This window comes from Wasmannia auropunctata, unplaced genomic scaffold, assembly GCF_000956235.1.
Source record: "Wasmannia auropunctata unplaced genomic scaffold, wasmannia.A_1.0 LD336111.1, whole genome shotgun sequence".
Classification (NCBI taxonomy): Eukaryota; Metazoa; Arthropoda; class Insecta; order Hymenoptera; family Formicidae; genus Wasmannia; species Wasmannia auropunctata.
This window is the reverse complement of record NW_012026779.1, coordinates 3,159,883-3,177,188: the sequence shown is the minus strand read 5'-3', so window position 1 is coordinate 3,177,188 and position 17,306 is coordinate 3,159,883. Positions and strand designations below refer to the sequence as shown.

The 17,306-nt window shown below is 34.3% G+C and overlaps 1 protein-coding gene across 1 annotated transcript in view; it reads left to right on the top strand.

The window, feature by feature from the left end:
• The window catches only part of LOC105450487 (phosphatidylcholine:ceramide cholinephosphotransferase 1-like), a 21,076-nt gene that overhangs the window by 1,324 nt on the left and 2,446 nt on the right, over window positions 1-17,306 (top strand). Inside the window, exons 2-6 of the mRNA XM_011690341.1 lie at window positions 881-988; window positions 2,344-4,155; window positions 15,058-15,437; window positions 17,000-17,210; window positions 17,296-17,302. Of these exons, the coding sequence (XP_011688643.1) occupies window positions 4,103-4,155; window positions 15,058-15,437; window positions 17,000-17,210; window positions 17,296-17,302 (651 nt within the window). The 5' untranslated portion in view covers window positions 881-988; window positions 2,344-4,102. The remainder of the gene's footprint in view (window positions 1-880; window positions 989-2,343; window positions 4,156-15,057; window positions 15,438-16,999; window positions 17,211-17,295; window positions 17,303-17,306) is intronic.

Here is a 17,306-nt window from a genome sequence, read left to right as displayed (position 1 = left end):
ATATATATATATATAACTATGAATCAGTACTATAATAATTAATTCAACATTTAAATTTTCTATCAATTTATAGACCATCTTGTAGATAGATATCCTATCAGATTTTTCAATCAGATGCTGATAGATATACCTATTCAAAACTAAATGTGTATTTAAATGTGTAGAAATTGGATAGGATTTGTAATTACGTTTGCTCATAAATTCGAATAAGTTCCATTCTATTAAGGAATCAGTTACAAACAGTTAGCCTTTCTCACTGCCTTTACTGCGTTTACCGGTCTGTTGGAACTTGCAATTAATACTTTTCATCAGCTTCTGTCCTGCAGAGAGAAAAAACCGCGTATAGTGAAACAACGCATTCTGTCTGTTTCTAACGGAATTTTTACTAAAGTGTTCTCTCTGTTCTCTTTTATATTTTCTAATTTTACGTGAAAAATCCTTATTTGTATTCTTTCGAGAAAATCAAGAAAAATAATGTTAAAATGTACGAGTTGTATCTATCTACGTTATAACGTTGAAATTACCTTAGCCATTCTTTTAAAATTAATTAATCGTCTTCGCGAATCTTATACTTTTCAGTTTCGACGAATTTTTTAATTTAAATTTTTACATAAGAGAATTATCTTTAAAATTTAATTCACTAATCAAAAATTTTAATAAATACATAATATTAACTTGGTTCGACTAAAAATAACGATATCAGTAATTCTACTCATTTCAGTTTTAAATTATATAGGAATGTTTATTTTTATTTTGTAAAATCCATATTTTTTGTCTTTTATATATACAATATAAATAAGAATTTTGTTTTATAATCACACACATACATACATATTTATTGTGCCATATTACATTTGTCTGTATTCATTGTTCTTTTTAGAAATATTATCCTCGGGAAAAGAAAAAAAGATTCAGTGGTTCTTCATGGATGCATCCCGACTGCTCATGCTCTTGTGGAGAGTTGGTCCTGTACAGCTGCCGAAAATTTGTGAGTGAACCAGAGTGAACTGATGCCCTTGTCTTGCATGACGTCACTAATATAGCCAACTGGTAACTCCGTAACATTTCGTGACGGAGAAACGGAGCAATCTATGAGGTAGCGCGTGCGCCTTCGTTAGCGTCGCGACGCGTCGGATATTGGACGGAGAAGCACGTATGTCACATCGGTAGCAAGACGGCAGCTAGCTAGTCAGGCGGGCTTCCCTCCTGTTTTTTTCTTTTCGTCATTACCTAAGTTTTGGTGTGAAAAAACAACAGCGCATAGAGACATATAACGGCAAAAAGTTACGAAGATGATTAGAAAACATTCTCTTTGAGATTGAGATCTCGCACAATTCGCGCGCTTCCGTTTTCGCCGCTTTCACCAAATGAGCGGTCGTCATCACGTTTAACACATCTTCAACTGTTGTGCAGTGTGTCATTCCGTGCGCTTCCCAGGGAGGAAACTTGCATCTTCTTTCGTTTTCGATAGGAAAAGAGAAAGCAGGAAAAAAGGGCGTTTACGCGTCGCGGTTTGCTTCGTTCCGTGTGCTTCGTTCCAATTGATCGATAATACAGACCTGAATAATTGGGTCGTGTACGGCTTAATCGCAACTCGGATAACGCGGAATCGCTCCTTCATCGCTTCGACACAAAAAAGAAAAGGAGGAGCAGGAAAAGAAAGAATTGGAGATGAAGGAGAATTTTCGGCGAGAGAAACGAAGAAGAATCATTATTATATGATTATATTTATATGCCTTGAACCACGTCCACTGCATATATGATGAAATTACAGTTGCTCGTTATCGAAACGGACTACTGCTGGAGGAAAGCGTTGCTTAGGTAAGCGATTATCCGTTCGTTTCTCTCCCAACAAAGAGTCTTTGTATGTATATACGTTTCGTATCTATATTTGTCTATGTATTTGCCTTGCTTTGGCAATTTTGAGTTGCACGAATAAAATACGTTATTATGATTAAAAGAATAATTAATAAAACGTGCTACTGTTAATTAATCTAATTACTTTTCTATCATCTACAAGTAAATTAGGAATTGTATTACAGGAAACTTTTTATTGGCTGTTTATCACAAAAAATTAAACAAGTCATTAGTTTACTCAATTTTTATTTATGATCAGCGGATTAATGATGTGGATTCATGATGCAGAGTAGAAAGACAATGACATAATTCGTAGATTTAACAATAACATGTTTAATAACTTATAGCAATTGTAATAATCTCGCTGTAGTGCAGCCACCTTTAATTTTTGCTTTCCTTATTACTTGGCAATTTTACATTTCTACATTTCGTGAGACGTATTATTGTCAGTTATTTATCATATTATTCATTATTTTATTATTACAGTTACATTATGCGTTATCCAATCATCACTCGAAGAAAGGATCAGATCGTATATTATGGTCGCGTTTGTACTTCCAGCCAGATTTGCGAGCAACGACATCAATAATGTATCTCATCTGCTTTGAATAAAGCAATATTTTCATCGCTAATTTTATATCATTTTTCATCGCTCACATCTCATTGACGCACGTAGGTACTTAATACTTTATGAGATCGCAAATACGTCTTTCAATCACTAATGTCGGTGATGTAACATCAGTAATAGGACGATGTAGGGATATTAACAAGTAATAAATTACTTGTTCTTTTCTATTCTATCATTTGTTATTTGAAGAAAGGAGCTAGGAAAATAATTCTTTCCATTGGTTAGTATTATTTTCATGAATAATACTGCTAACCTATTAATTCTATTTTTTTAAGTGCACGATGATAGACAATTAAATCATCTTGAAACCTATATAAGCTATGTCGATTAACACTACAGTCGAATCAATCATCTGTTTTTTTTTTTTTTTTTTTTTAATGTGGGTCATATATAATATGGACAGTGACAATTAACAATTTAGTTGACTGGGATTAATGCTAAAGCCAAGGTCAAGTTTTGTAAATTAGCGAATTCGACATCTTCAAAATCAATTCTATAATCGTATTGCAATATGAAACAATAGTTACAACGATTCGAATTATCGGCGGATATCTGCAGTCGTAGGTAACAGTCGGTATCTTGCAGCTCTTTAATTGTCACGACCGTCGTTGATGCGCTCGCATCGCTGCGCGGCCGATCAGTCGTTTGAAGAAACGAACACGCGCGCATAGAAGCGTATACTTTATACCCTATGCTTTCTGTTCTTCGTTATCTATTCCGCGAAGGTGCGCGATAGTACGCGACAACGAACAGGACGACGCCATCTTCGCTCGGTCCTTTTTTTCAGTGAAACGTCACATCTGGGATACTTGTGCAAACCATGGTCGAAGTGTGCGCATAGACGGCGTGTAGTCAGTGTATGTGTGGGAGCGAGTGAGCGTGTGATGCTCGCGGATCGCCACTCGTCTGACTCGTCACAGTCGTCGTCACCCGCGTCACCGGTGGCGTCGTCCAACGTTCAACCGATACGTAACGCACGGAACGGAGCAAAGTTATATTTAATACCGCGCGTTTGTTCGTTCGTTCGTTCGTTCCCCCGTCATGTGCGGCTAATAGTGACTCTAATGAATCTGTGTCGAAGATTTTATCCCGAGAATCCATCGTTGACGAGAGACGAGCGCGAGCTCGAAGAGGAGTCGTTTGCCGTCCAGTGCCCATGTAAAATCATTCACTAGACTGTGCCCTCTCCCCCGCTCCTCCATATAGTTGGTTAGTTTCGTTCGTGTGTCGTTTTGATTAGTGTTGTGTAGCCCTCTTGTTTCTACTACGTTCTCTCTTTCTCTTTCTGATTTACTCTCTTGGTCTCTCTTTCTCACGCTCCATGCTTGTTCTCTTTCTCACTCTCTTCTCTCCTTCCTCCATCCTTTCTTTTTTTTTTTTTAAAGAAAGCGATTCGTATTTGGAAACATATTTTGTTGGTTATGTTTCCCGTTACGTCGCTTTACATGCAGCCGTGTAAGCGCGTGTATGTGCGTCTACGCACCTGGCTGCAGGAGTAACAGAGGGAGGGAGAGAGAGAGAGAGAGAGAGAGAGAGAGAGAGAGAGAGAGAGAAGAAAGAGGCAAAGAGGAAACTGTACTGTAAATGACATAGTAGTGTGTGTACGTATAAAGTAAAATGCATAAATTAAGACTACCTGTCAAGGTCGAATTACCCAGTGCTTTAACAAGGTATGGCGAGACCTAATTTACAAATTTATTTGATTTTACTATTTTTTTTATGATTTCATTGCGCTGTTTATAAATCAAGGTTGTATATCTCAGTTCTGGATACATAATTCTGGGTACACAGTTCTGCCGTATGTCAAAGCTTTGTTTTTTGTTTAGTTATTGTTCTCCTTAAATCATACATCTTTTAGATATGATACTACTTTTTGCGTTCGCTGCTATCATTGATTTTTTGAGAGTTGATTTTTAGCATGAAATTTAATCTCATTTTCATACATGGAAACATTATTTCTATTTATATTTATTATGTTTCGCAAAATTAAACATACTTAGGAAATAACATGCGCCATTATCTTTGCAGGATGGACCTTGCCCTGTCTTCTTATTTCAGTCATTATCATAACAACACAGTTATGCTATTATTGTGATACCGTGTCAATACGTTTGTTTCACACCTAGAATTATGGAATCCAACAGTTTTTAGCTGATTGAGAAAAATATTTAATATATAACATGTTAAGAGATATATGTATATATATACTTAATTATATTATTAATATTAATTTTACACACATACACACATCGATATCAATTTTTTTACAAAATGTAAAATATTATGAATTTAAAATAGACATTAATAAAGCGCTACTTGAAAAATTTTTATGATAAATATATTTAATGATAAATATGAAAATAGGTTAATATGCTGAAATTGACTGCGCTACTTTATCGCGACAAAATTTTATATCACTAATTTCCGATACAATGAAATTATATGTAATCCCAAGTAACAATCTCGCGTTTTATTATCATGCACTTTAGTAACCGATATCATTTTCGCGTCATAAGGCGTATGTTAGAGATTCGTAAGTCAACAATCTGTATATTAATTTTACTGCAGACAATGTTATTATTTGATATTTGACAAATCTGAATGTGTCACTTAGGACCGATTGTTCCATTTCCAGATAAATTATGCGATAATTTATCTAATAGATAAGTGAATGGTCCAATAGCATTAGCTGTTGACAGGCATTTATCCATTAGATAAATTACCACAGTTTGTCGGAAAGTGAAACAATCAACCCTTAATGGTAAAAGAGCATAATCTCAATGCGATAAGTAAAATAACTATATTTTGACCTAAGCGAGGAAACTTTTTTGCATGTTTTCTTATAGTTTTTGATATGCTGAATCATAAAAAAAAAAAATATTTTTAAACGTAACATGAACATGACGATTATCAGATCATGTGTGTATGTGTGTATGTATTGTATATGAATATAATAGTCATGTACTATATTTTTAAAGTTTTTTTCATACCGAGTATAATATATTTTTAAAGTTCTTTTAATACCGCCTTTATTTGACGATTTTTATAGTTACACAACTTGAACGTTGTCACAACTATATTCGTATTGTGTATCTCACTTTCAAATTATTTAAGTATATTGTTTTAGCGAATATTTATTTGTATACATATAATCTAAGTCATTTTGAGATTTAGCATTAAAAAGATGAGATAATCGTCGCAATTACTGCAAAAAATATTGCAAGAAATATTAATTGATCATTTATATTTGTTATTGTTGCACGCACGTGTGATCCGTAATGCAGATGCAGCTGTGTATTGTGTATAGCTAGAAACATTTGCTCGGACAGCTGGTTATAAAAATATCTGATGTTTATCTGATCTATCGTGCGAATGTTGAAACGAGAATGAACTATGAAATGCTTTATGCCACAAACAATGTTAATTTTTTTAATAATGATAATTGAGAAGGAAATATCTTTTTGATGATAAATTCACCAAAATTAGTTAAAAGGTTGATTTATTTTAGATCTTCATGATCGTGCGAAATAGCGCTTGATTTATGCCACTCAAATGATTATAGATAATGACTACAGATAGTCGACATCGATATCGTTGCCACGTAGAACGCGTCTCAGAGTGCATGTGGTATCAGGCGAGAAAGCGATAACTCTGTCATCGTCTCAATGTTCAAGATAGTTAGTCCCTCCTTCCGTTAATCGAGCTTCATGCGTCTCGCGACAACTATATGACTATTCTTATAAAAAGCAGTTAGCCTTGGCTATCATCAAGCTCGATGCAATTGCATCTGTTATCTTTATGACACAATCTCTCTAAATCGATTCAAATTTCCAGAATGCCTTAAGGAAATCTAAAAAGACCTATACTTTTTTTTTTTAAATAAGATCTTCAGTTATCTTTTAAATCCTGAAAGAAAGAGAGGCACTGCTGAACTTTCTCGAGAAATTTGGTAAACCTTAAAAACGTACGAACGCCTGAAATTTATGGACTTGATATATATATATATATACTTGATATATACTTATCACATATGTCTCATGATCTATAGATAACTTTTTAATTTATGACATTCGTCGACCTTTGTCACGAAAGTCTTTCTTCACGAAGGTGCAACCGTGATCGAACCATGCGTGAAGTCACGAAAGGACGATCGATCTCTTACGCCCTTAAACAATAAGGGCTGCCTCTTAGGTAATGTTAGATTCACCGCGTGAACCACCTGTGTGTACGTACACTCGAGTGCGCGCGCACTTATCGTCGTTGCCGAGTGCACGTGCACGAGAGAAAGGGCAAGCGAAATAGCTTTTACTATATGCATTCATTTTTAGATCTGCCAAATTTTTAATCCCTATAAATATTTCCTTTTATCTTTCACTTTCGCTTCTTTTACAAAGTCATTTATCGTTAGCTCGACTTTTGTTCGATAAACGTGCTCAAATATGGTCACATGAAAAGTCTACCTTGGGAATAGTAGGTATACATTATTCTTAGTATTCGTAGATTAATTCAAATGATCATGCACGTGGTTGTTCGAATTCTTTAATTAGGTATTTTTGGAATAGTGCCTCTTATGAGACCTTGAAACCGATTTAGCCTTGATTTTCATCAGTTTCCGTTCGCCGTCACGTGCGTTCCGCAACAGTTAGGGTACAGTTAGCACGAGCGCGCTATTTCGATTTCATTGTTTTGTTTTACGTCATTTTACGGCATTAATTTTGGAATTTTTTTAACTTGTGTTTTAAATTTTTCTTGATTTTTTTTACGTATCTGTTCTTTTATGATTTTCTTTAGAATTCGTCGTTTCTTTATGGCACATGTTTTTTTTTCGCACTGCACGTAAAATCATAATTTTCCTTTATAAATTTTTAATTTTAATATATCATAGTTGAGATTAACTGCATCGTAATTTTTTACTCTTGATTTTTATTTGTTCATCGTTCTGTCGAAACGTTCTGTCGTTTCAAATTCGGCCTTGCTCTCGCATTTTTCTCTCTTTCCATTCTTTATCTTCCCTCATCCGTCCAGAATTACCGCAGTTTCCCTCTCTCCAGATCTCCGTCTCCCTCTATGTCTCTGTCTTCCTTGTTAACTCACATTCGGTTTTCATCTCTGCAGTAATTATGTGGCGCGACCGGCGACAGTATGAAGCCTCTGTGAACAGATTTTTTGCTTGACGTGTGAATAAAAACACGCTCGATATCCAGTGCTCTGTTGGTTTTGCTATTTATGACCCGTAGACCTGATTAGAACGTTTTTTTTTTCGTGTCTTCTTCCTTTTCTTCTCCCATGTGGATTTTCTTCCAGGTAATATTTCTCAATGTCTCTGCAATTTTTACATAACGCGACGCTCATATTTACGTCTGGAATGCGATGAGGACATGAAAATTGTTGCGATAAATCGCTCCGTGACGAATCCTTATTGACAGTAGGAAATACTTATCGCTATTATTAATGTTTACGTCGGTACTGTATCGATTCTTGGATTATCAACGAGTGAGTTAAGAAGACAAAATTGGATCAGTCTAAAAAAATAAGATATTGTTTTCCAAATTTTCCTCGGCTGTAATCTGCAATAATTATACATATCATTTTGAATCTAATTAAAGAATACATTCCAGATGCGTTTGAAAAAACAATAATCGATCGAAAGTACTTAGGAATTAAAATTGATGTATTTTCATATATATATATATTTTTTTTTCCTTCTTGATAATGAGTAGAATCTCGATTATCCTCGTTTATTGAATTATTTGAGTTTTACTTTTTGGTTTATCGTTTCTATGGTTTTATTGAAAGTTGATTTCAATAAAAAATTATACAGATTTAATCACTGATAAAACACATAAGCTTCGAAAAATATTTATTTGTTATTCTTAGAGTTAGTATTAGCTTACTATTTAAATAATCGAGAAAGCAGATTTTAAAATGGGTCGAAAATAATATGTACTATTTTCCTTCGACTATGGCTTCTTTACCTACCACGTGCCGTTGTGATTGGAAATGAGTAACTTGACCTTTATTCGCCTCCGTGCTGTGTCGGTTAGTTCTAACCATAATTTTACATCAAGATTTGTCATCAATTCTATGACATCAGCAAGCCGCTGTAATATTCCTTACACACCACATTTGCAACTTATTTGATCATTTATATTTTTATGATGTCGAATGGCATGTACGTTCTCTTTACACCATATAAACATACATACGCGCGCACGCGTGTAGGTATATGCAACTGAACAGATTATTCTGTGTAATGCGATAGACGTGAGTGTCTCTGATATGTGATAGAATCGATTTATACTGATTTACGTACTTGTAATGAATTATTTAATTCATCAATTATTTCAGCGAAATTTGAACTTTGAAGCTAAATATTAAATATTCGTTTGAAAAAGTAACAGAAAACAGAAATATATATATACATATATATATATATATATATATATATATATATTTAATATATATTAAAATTTTTCTCGAATTTTCCAAATTTCTTATTGCTAGAGCAAGAACGAGCTCGATCAACGATCTTCATCATTAATTGTTTCCAAATTTCATCATGTGACTGTTTTTAAATGTTACTCGTGTACGTATGTACATAAGCTTATTATTAACTATCATAGAATATCTTCCAAAATCGTTTATTTATTACTAAATCTTGTGTTACTAATCTTTTAAAATGGTTTATTAATTACTAAAGTTATATTAATTATTTCTTTATTTACATGCAGAGTAACAAAATTGTAATTATATTATTACAAGATACTTTTTTCATTGACGTTATAAACGAAGACTGTCACCCTATTTATAGAGTCTGTTGTATTTATAGAGTTATTAATTTTTACTGTTTTTTTCTTTAAGTTTATGATAAATATACTAACAAGTATATCTTGTCATTTATATTAATGAGTATAATTATTTTCTTCGCAGCAATAACGTATTTTCGCGAACGTGAAATTTTTTATCTCTTAACTTCATTTATTAATGAACTGGCGCCATCACTCAACACCTTGATTCTATCATTATGGTATTTATTTGTATAATCAGTTAATTGGAAATATCGGTGGCCGCCGCAGCTGCCATGCCATGAATCATTTAAAAAAATAAAAAGGAAATGAGTCATGGAGTTAAGCAGTTCTTTTATGACGTAATTAGATACAGGTTTTCTTTAAAAGCGCTAGAATTTGTAGATTTATAGAAAAGAGAATCGCGCACTATAAAAGTTAAAAAAATTAAAATTAAAAAAAAATTATTAACAATAAATTCTAAAGAAACATACGGACGTTTCATCGACGGACGTTTTCTCTTATTTTTTTTTTCTATGACGTAAACAGATTTATCAGTTTATTTGCTGCCTGACAATCTACAAAGCATAAAAATCGATTTGATTATTATATTATCTTACTTGATACGTAGAAATATAATTAACAATCAAGCACATACCAGTAATGTCTACTTGACGTTAAATATGGGGAAAAAATATTTTACGATTTATCTTTTTTCAATTTTTATGACAATGTCTGATAGAGTGGCATTGCATTGACTTTTAGTTTAGTAATTTATCACAAATTTGTAAAAAAATATTCGACTAACACTTGTGCTGTTCAGTCGTTTCTCGAATATTGTCCGGTTCGCTAAAAGAATTGAGACTCATTTGAGACTTTTTCGTAAAATGTGTGCAATAATCAATAGCATTCTTCGAACAAATTGCGTTGTAAATTATTCACAAATGTGAGTCATTCCAATGCATATAACAACATGATTGTAGAAATCTCATTAGTTTTCTGATATAGCTTGTTGTAACAGTGTCTGAGTAGCGGTGATTGAACCCTCAATCGATCTCCCCTGGTTCCCGTAACCCTGTGGTCACGAAACCGATAAGTGTATTTATCTCGAAAAGAATAAAGCTAATGTAATTGATCTGTACTATAACATTCAGACAATTTCTCGACTAATTCTAAAATGTAGAATCTTTTCAAAACTGTGGAAAATATGAAATCTAATAAAATAGATTTAATATAAAATAAAAATTAAATTTTTTACTGTCTCGTACGTTAATGTTTATTATCGAGGTTTTTTTATTTAAAAATTAAGAGTTATATATTATTCTGAATTTAGAAATTCGATGACTTTTTTTGTTGAAGCTTCTTGAAGCAATTTAGAAAAGCTCAGATGGATAGCGGACATACTATACTAATATAATATTGCAGTTAAAATCACAGGCTTTGAATTTTTCAGTTATTGCGATTGCTTTTGCGCGACGATAAATATTAGGATAGATAGGAATAACATCGTGCTAGTCATATTTGAGTAATTATGTTACGGAAAAATACGAATAATCGATCTTTGCGAGATAATATATATGATTAGGTCGTAAATTATATTTCGGGTTATGTTGAATTAATAAATTCCATATCTTGTGTACCTTGAATTGGATATTAATTAACGAGTCATAAATCACATTTATTTCTTTATTAAACATTAGTGTATTTACATATTATTCAAATAGTATGTACAAATTTTGAAAAAGAATTTTTTTAAATAGAAGCTCTTGAAATAAAAAAAATTTTCTTCGTATAGCTTTTTTTTTTCGAATATTTCTCAGTCGTAAGAAAAATATTTGTTTGCAAAGTAATGTTGAAACGCAATACAGACTTTAGTGTCTATTATCAATAAGTGATATATTTATGATAAGTTTTATCGATATAATATATGTATATTCGTATACATACATACATATGAATTTTTTCAAGCAATTCACGCGAAATAAATAAAATTATTGTGCTTATAGAATTGTCTAGAAATTCTGAGCATTGTTGCATTTATATTGACATCATATTTGTATCGACAAGCTGTGCTTATCGTGTTTCACAGCATTAAACAGTGTTGCAATTGGACATAGTGACGCGACGGCAGACTAGTAATAGTAGTAGTAGTAGTAGTAGTAGTAGTAGTAGTAGTAGTAGTAGTAGTAGTAAAAGAAGAAGAAGACAATAACTGATAACTATGCTTGTAGCTATGGCAAAGTTTTGTCGTATTTCCGCGCTAATGGATTATGAACCGCTAGATAGTGTCATATGTTCTCGAACATAGTTATGTGAAAATATTCACCTGTTACGGAAGTTATTGAAACTTCTGCATACTTGGCATATAGGACCTTAGAATAGTAAATATCTAACTAAATAAGTAAATAATCCGCCTTTAAGAACTGATATTATCGCAAGTACCATATTCTCTATACATAGTGTCTCAGAAGCATATAATTATAGAGTTAATAAAATTTAGTAATTAAAAAGATATGTGTGCATTAAAAACATTTCAGATATTTGATATTTAATTTGCAAATTTGGAATTGAGAATTGTTATTGCTTTATAAAATATTATCTATTTTCATTGATTAACTTTTACATAATTTGATTTTCTTCTTTTTACAGAAGTTTAACACAAATTCATGATTTATGTGCTAGGTTGTGTACGCAGTATTAATGAACTTTGCGAATTAATTAGTATAGTATAAAAAACATGATATAAAGCGCAGATATTGGGCGGTAAGTAGGATGTATATAGCAGTATACGTAATAACTCGCATCGTTATGCGAGTAAGATTATAATCATGTTTTAAAACACCTTTACATAGTAGCTTTACTAATTTTTTAGTAGATGTTATAATTACGGAATCTTTTTTTTTTAAACTATGAGATTTACTGTAATTACAAATTTGAGGTATCAAGATTAAACGTATACTTCTATATACTATAAGTTAAAGATAACTGAAACATAAGATTATTTGTTTTTTACAATTTACATTGATAAATTACATAATTTTATCGACAATTTAAAAAAAATATAAAATCTTGTAAAGCATTTTGTAAGTAAAAGACTTTCAATTAACGCAATTAAAATTATTAATGTTTCGTATTCTTTCCCAAAAGCATAAAACAGACTGTTGCGCGCATAAACAAGGATTAATGGACTGTTCTTTTTAACAAGTTCTTGCGTGTATACTGTATCCTTTCATTTTTCCTCTAACTCGTTTACAACACGAAATCTCCAATCTATGAGAATGATGTCGGGATTAATTAATTAATTGTAATAACTCATAGACTCTTTTCCGCCCGAAAATAATCGCCCATCATGAGTCGCTAATTCAAAAAGGTCAAAAGGATCATCGTTATCGAGATGAGAAAATTCTCGCTCCATATGATTTATCGGACGAACTCAAAAGTCGCATTCCGAGAATTTCGCCTTTTAGCCTCGTATGAGTAATATCCGCCTTGGGGATCCGTTTCTTGACGTTTCGCGCGAAAGGTCTTCTGGGCACAATCATGTTGGATCATTCTGAAAACTCGCATTTTTACGCCAAGTCATAAATAGAACCGTATTGTATATAGGTGTCCTATATCTTGATTACCTTGCAAAGGTGGTTTCTTCGAATAATTCGAGGCTTTTCTTCAGCGAAAATGTCAAGGAACGTGGCTATCTATGACGACGATTTTAGAATTTTGTAACATTTCCATATCTTCGCAATAAACCGAGCTTGAAATTAAAAATCCATTAACTTTTTATTCTCTACGTATTTTCACATCGCGTTGACAATTTATTTCGCGTGCTATAATATTAATTCATGTGCTGATTTATAATAAGTATATATATTGTATATTTTTATATTTATTTATATTCAGAAGAAATAATATTATAACGTTATAAATAACGTTATACAATTTTTTAAGCACAATTTTGCCGTTATTCATAATTGAATTGGCATGTGGAATAGAACAAAATTCTTAAAGTTAATCAGATTAGCACTTGAAGGGCAAAGAGTTAACGTAATCTTTTAATGGCACTTACAGTACGTAAAAATTAACACGATATTATTTTTTCAAAAGATTATTTATATATACATATATACATATGTATCTAATTGTAAGATTTTGTAATATATCTATTTTGAGAATCTCTCGAAGATTTTGGTTTAAATTATATTGATATTCTCGACTGATCGAAAAATACATTTACAATTGTATAATCACGAATCACTTCTCGCGAGTGCTCTAATTGTAAGCCTAGGCTATAATGAACGCAAACAACCATTTTCTGCATCATCGAACCATAATTTGTTCAATAAACGTGGACGATACTTACAATTAGTTAGCCTTATCGTATCAGGTCGAATTGTTGGACAGAGGTATCCGGCACAGCCGTTACCTTTCCCACGAAATCACGTGTCGCGTTAAGCACGGTCCTTGATGTTAAACATTTATGTCACGGGTGAACACACACATCACATCCCGACACGCGGTATAACCCGTTCGCCAATCGAAAGCAACGCGTATATTATACCCACCGGCGCGGCGCGGCCGGCAGCCGATGCATTCCGTTGGAATGCGTTTGGTCATGGTCCGACAAAAGTTCGCGTCTGGAACGAAACGTCGCGTTGCGTTCACAGTGACATAAATGTTTTCGGAAATGCCGAGCGATGTGCACGAGGCGCAGGTAAAAGGAGAGGCTCGACATAATGATACTACGTAAGAAAATGAAAACATTTTTTGTCCGAGAATTGTATACCGAATACTTGTCGTTTCAATCGTCAATCATCTCGCGACATTAGCAAAAGGGCAAACGTAGTAGTGATAAAAAATTTACGTAGGAGAATAAAAATTTTTTTCTTAGGGCAATTGATCGCCGTTGAACATTGAATAATCTCATTTGACTGATCGTTACTTCGATTGTGGGTCCCTGGATAATAATATTAGTTCTGGCAGGGCCGCATCCTACCGTATTCTACCGCATCCTATGTCGTTTCCGGTTACGATTGTCGTATTGCGCGTGGAGTGGCTCTATCCGCAAATAGACAGTCATCTCATTCGGTTGCGGTGAACGGCTTTCGTCAGCTCTCGAATTTAGAATCCGCACTTTCTTTCCAGTTGCGCGGATAACCTTTTCCCTTTACACGGCGCGGTAAATGTCTAAAAATATTTCGCTTCACGGGGCGTGACGCTTCGGATAAATGTGCATCTTTCGCAGATGTGTAATTTCAGTTTTATCGGTGCGCGTCGATCATTGGGCAAGTGACAATTTAGTCGAATAAACTTTGATTTTCAGGTAATGAGAAAAAATCACTCTAGATGAAGGAAAAAGAAGGAAAAGAATTTTATGAAAGCGTCATATCTTCGAGATGATTAAAGAATCATCAGAAAGATTACATCACGCGATGTTATAAGACGAGAATAATTCGATAGTAGTCGATATATAGATAGATATATAGTGTTACTTTTACTCTTCACATGTGGACGCGCAAAGTAGCTTTTTTATTACGCACATTTAGATTCAACAATAGGTCGGTTATTCTTCCACGTCATCGGAGTAGCGCGTAAATCAAGGTCAGCTCCGTTTCTTCAAGTCTACGGACTCGTTTTCCTTGCCTTTCGCCGTTGCATTTCATCGTTGATTATGATTATTGATATAGCCGAACGAGATTTTGAGATACAATGATTACGTTTCCTGGTACCTATAAAGCGTATTTCGAGAGTCGAATTTGTCGATCAGAACAAGTTGATTTCTGTTCTGTGCAGGATGGTATTAGATCCCAAGGCCACTAGTTTGCATAACGATTACGGAAGTTTCGATCGACCATTGGGCGCCGGGGAGGGCCACGAGGGGGACGTTGAGGCGGTTGATGGAAGCAGCAGCGGGATGGCGCAGTCCAGCGATGTTTACCAACGGCAACCGCTCTTGCCCGGCGCACCATTGTCCAAGAGCAAGGACAAGTGGTCCGGAGTGGCCTCGGGGTCAGACTACTACGAGGACGATGAAGATGAGAAGGGTATCGAAGGGCTGGGCAGACATTCCGGAATACCGAACGGCTCCAGCGGCGGCATCGTCAAGATCGACATGCCGGCACCGCTTCGCGAGGAGCCGCGATTCCCCAAGGAAAAGTGGAAAACGTTTCTCGGTAAGAGAACGTGCGAAAGCCATCGCTTTAAAAAATTATTCTTTCTCTAGAAGAAACACAAAGTTACATGAAAAGTTAAAGTAAAAGTTCAAAGACTTCCAAAGAGCTGAAAAAAAATTAATGTTGCTGTAGCCAATCTGTATTGGCATCTTGCGTTTGTGTCAATGATTGAGTCGATGTATATATGTATACTGTTGTTCACTAAAATCCAAACTAAAATTGCAATATTATCTTTTCTTTCAAGAAAAAGTAATTTATTTTATCATAATAATTTTTTAAACAAAGGATGAGGCAAAGGATATCGATGAGGCCTGAGTTTGGCCTCCCTCAAATTTTGATGCGCCACGTCTCTCAAAATGTATCTCTCAAAATAGTTTACATTCATCTCAAGTGTTTTGAGCTGAAACGGACGTGATGGAACGGGGCACGTTGCCTGTGCCATATATACCGCAGAAATTTACATATTTTCAATGTGGCAGGTATTATCGTACCTAAGTATCTTGAAAAAAATAATTTATGTTGCAGAATAACCGGAATCATTTCAGAAAGGCATAATTCTCTCTGCATTTGATGCTGACAATCTTATATCATTTCGTATACTTTGATAATACCTGCCACATTGAAAATATTAATTTCTGGAGTATTATATATGGCATAGATACTGTGGGGTATCAAAATTTGAGGGGGGCCAAAATCAGGCCTTATCGATATTTATCCTTTCGCGATTGTATCTCAAAAATTTTTTGTCGTAAATTTATAAGAATATATAATTATGAAATAATTTCTGAAATAAATTTTAGAAATTATATACTTCTAGGATTTTTTTGCGAATATAAATAGATATTTCGATCGTCAAACAATATATTGTTAAAACAATAAAACGTATGCACGGTTTTGAGTCAATACCAAAGTCATACCAAATGCTGTCGATCTAATCTAATGGACCAAAAAATGTTGGAATAGTTTTCTCGATGCGGTCGATCCACCAACTATATCAATTTTTTCAATTTTTACTGGGTGTCTTGATTGCAATAGAAATAGAACGAGAATCAGCAAACAATTTTCTAAGTGAAAATCGAGAAACTCGCTGGTTATTTCCCCCGGATTCGGAGCCTTTGGCTCCGTGTACGTGATGTTCGTTTGCAACGGGGAGATCGAGGTCGTTACATGGCCTGGTATTCGTTTGATACATCGCGCTGCTCGCGTAATTTACTCTCATAGAGAATCGACCCTCCGATCGATTTCCTCTTTCGAGCTTGCACGATTTATCTCGATAACTTTTTGCAGCAAAGTTAATCGAGGCGAGTACTGGATCGAGTTCGCTGTTGTTACGCGAAATGCAGCGGATTTTGCAAGTCCCGTTACGCCTCGTAACTTTGTTACTCTGCGCGGATCGTCGTTGCGTGACAGAATCGATTAATACCGCGTTATTCTCCCGAGTACTGGCAGACGAAAGAACGGAAAAAGCAACGATAGAGAAAAAGAAAATGGCACGATAATTATATTCGAATGGAGAGAATGTTGAAGGATATATGTAATAATCAAGTTGCTTTCCGTTACAGCATTTCTCTTTATGGTCGTAAACTTCATACTGACGACGGCTTCCCTCGCGATGGTACACGAGCGCGTTCCAGACAGAAACACGTATGGACCACTTCCTGACGTAGTACTGGATAATGTTACCGCTCAGGATTGGGCGCTTAACGTCTCGGAAGTCTTGATTATGATCATGTCCAATTCCGCAATGGTTTTTATCATTTTTCATAAACATAGGTGTGTATAAAATCTTGAGTAAATCGTTGCGAAATTATTTTTGCTAGAGACGAGGTATCTAATATGATCGAGTTTATTTCTACAGATTCATAGTAG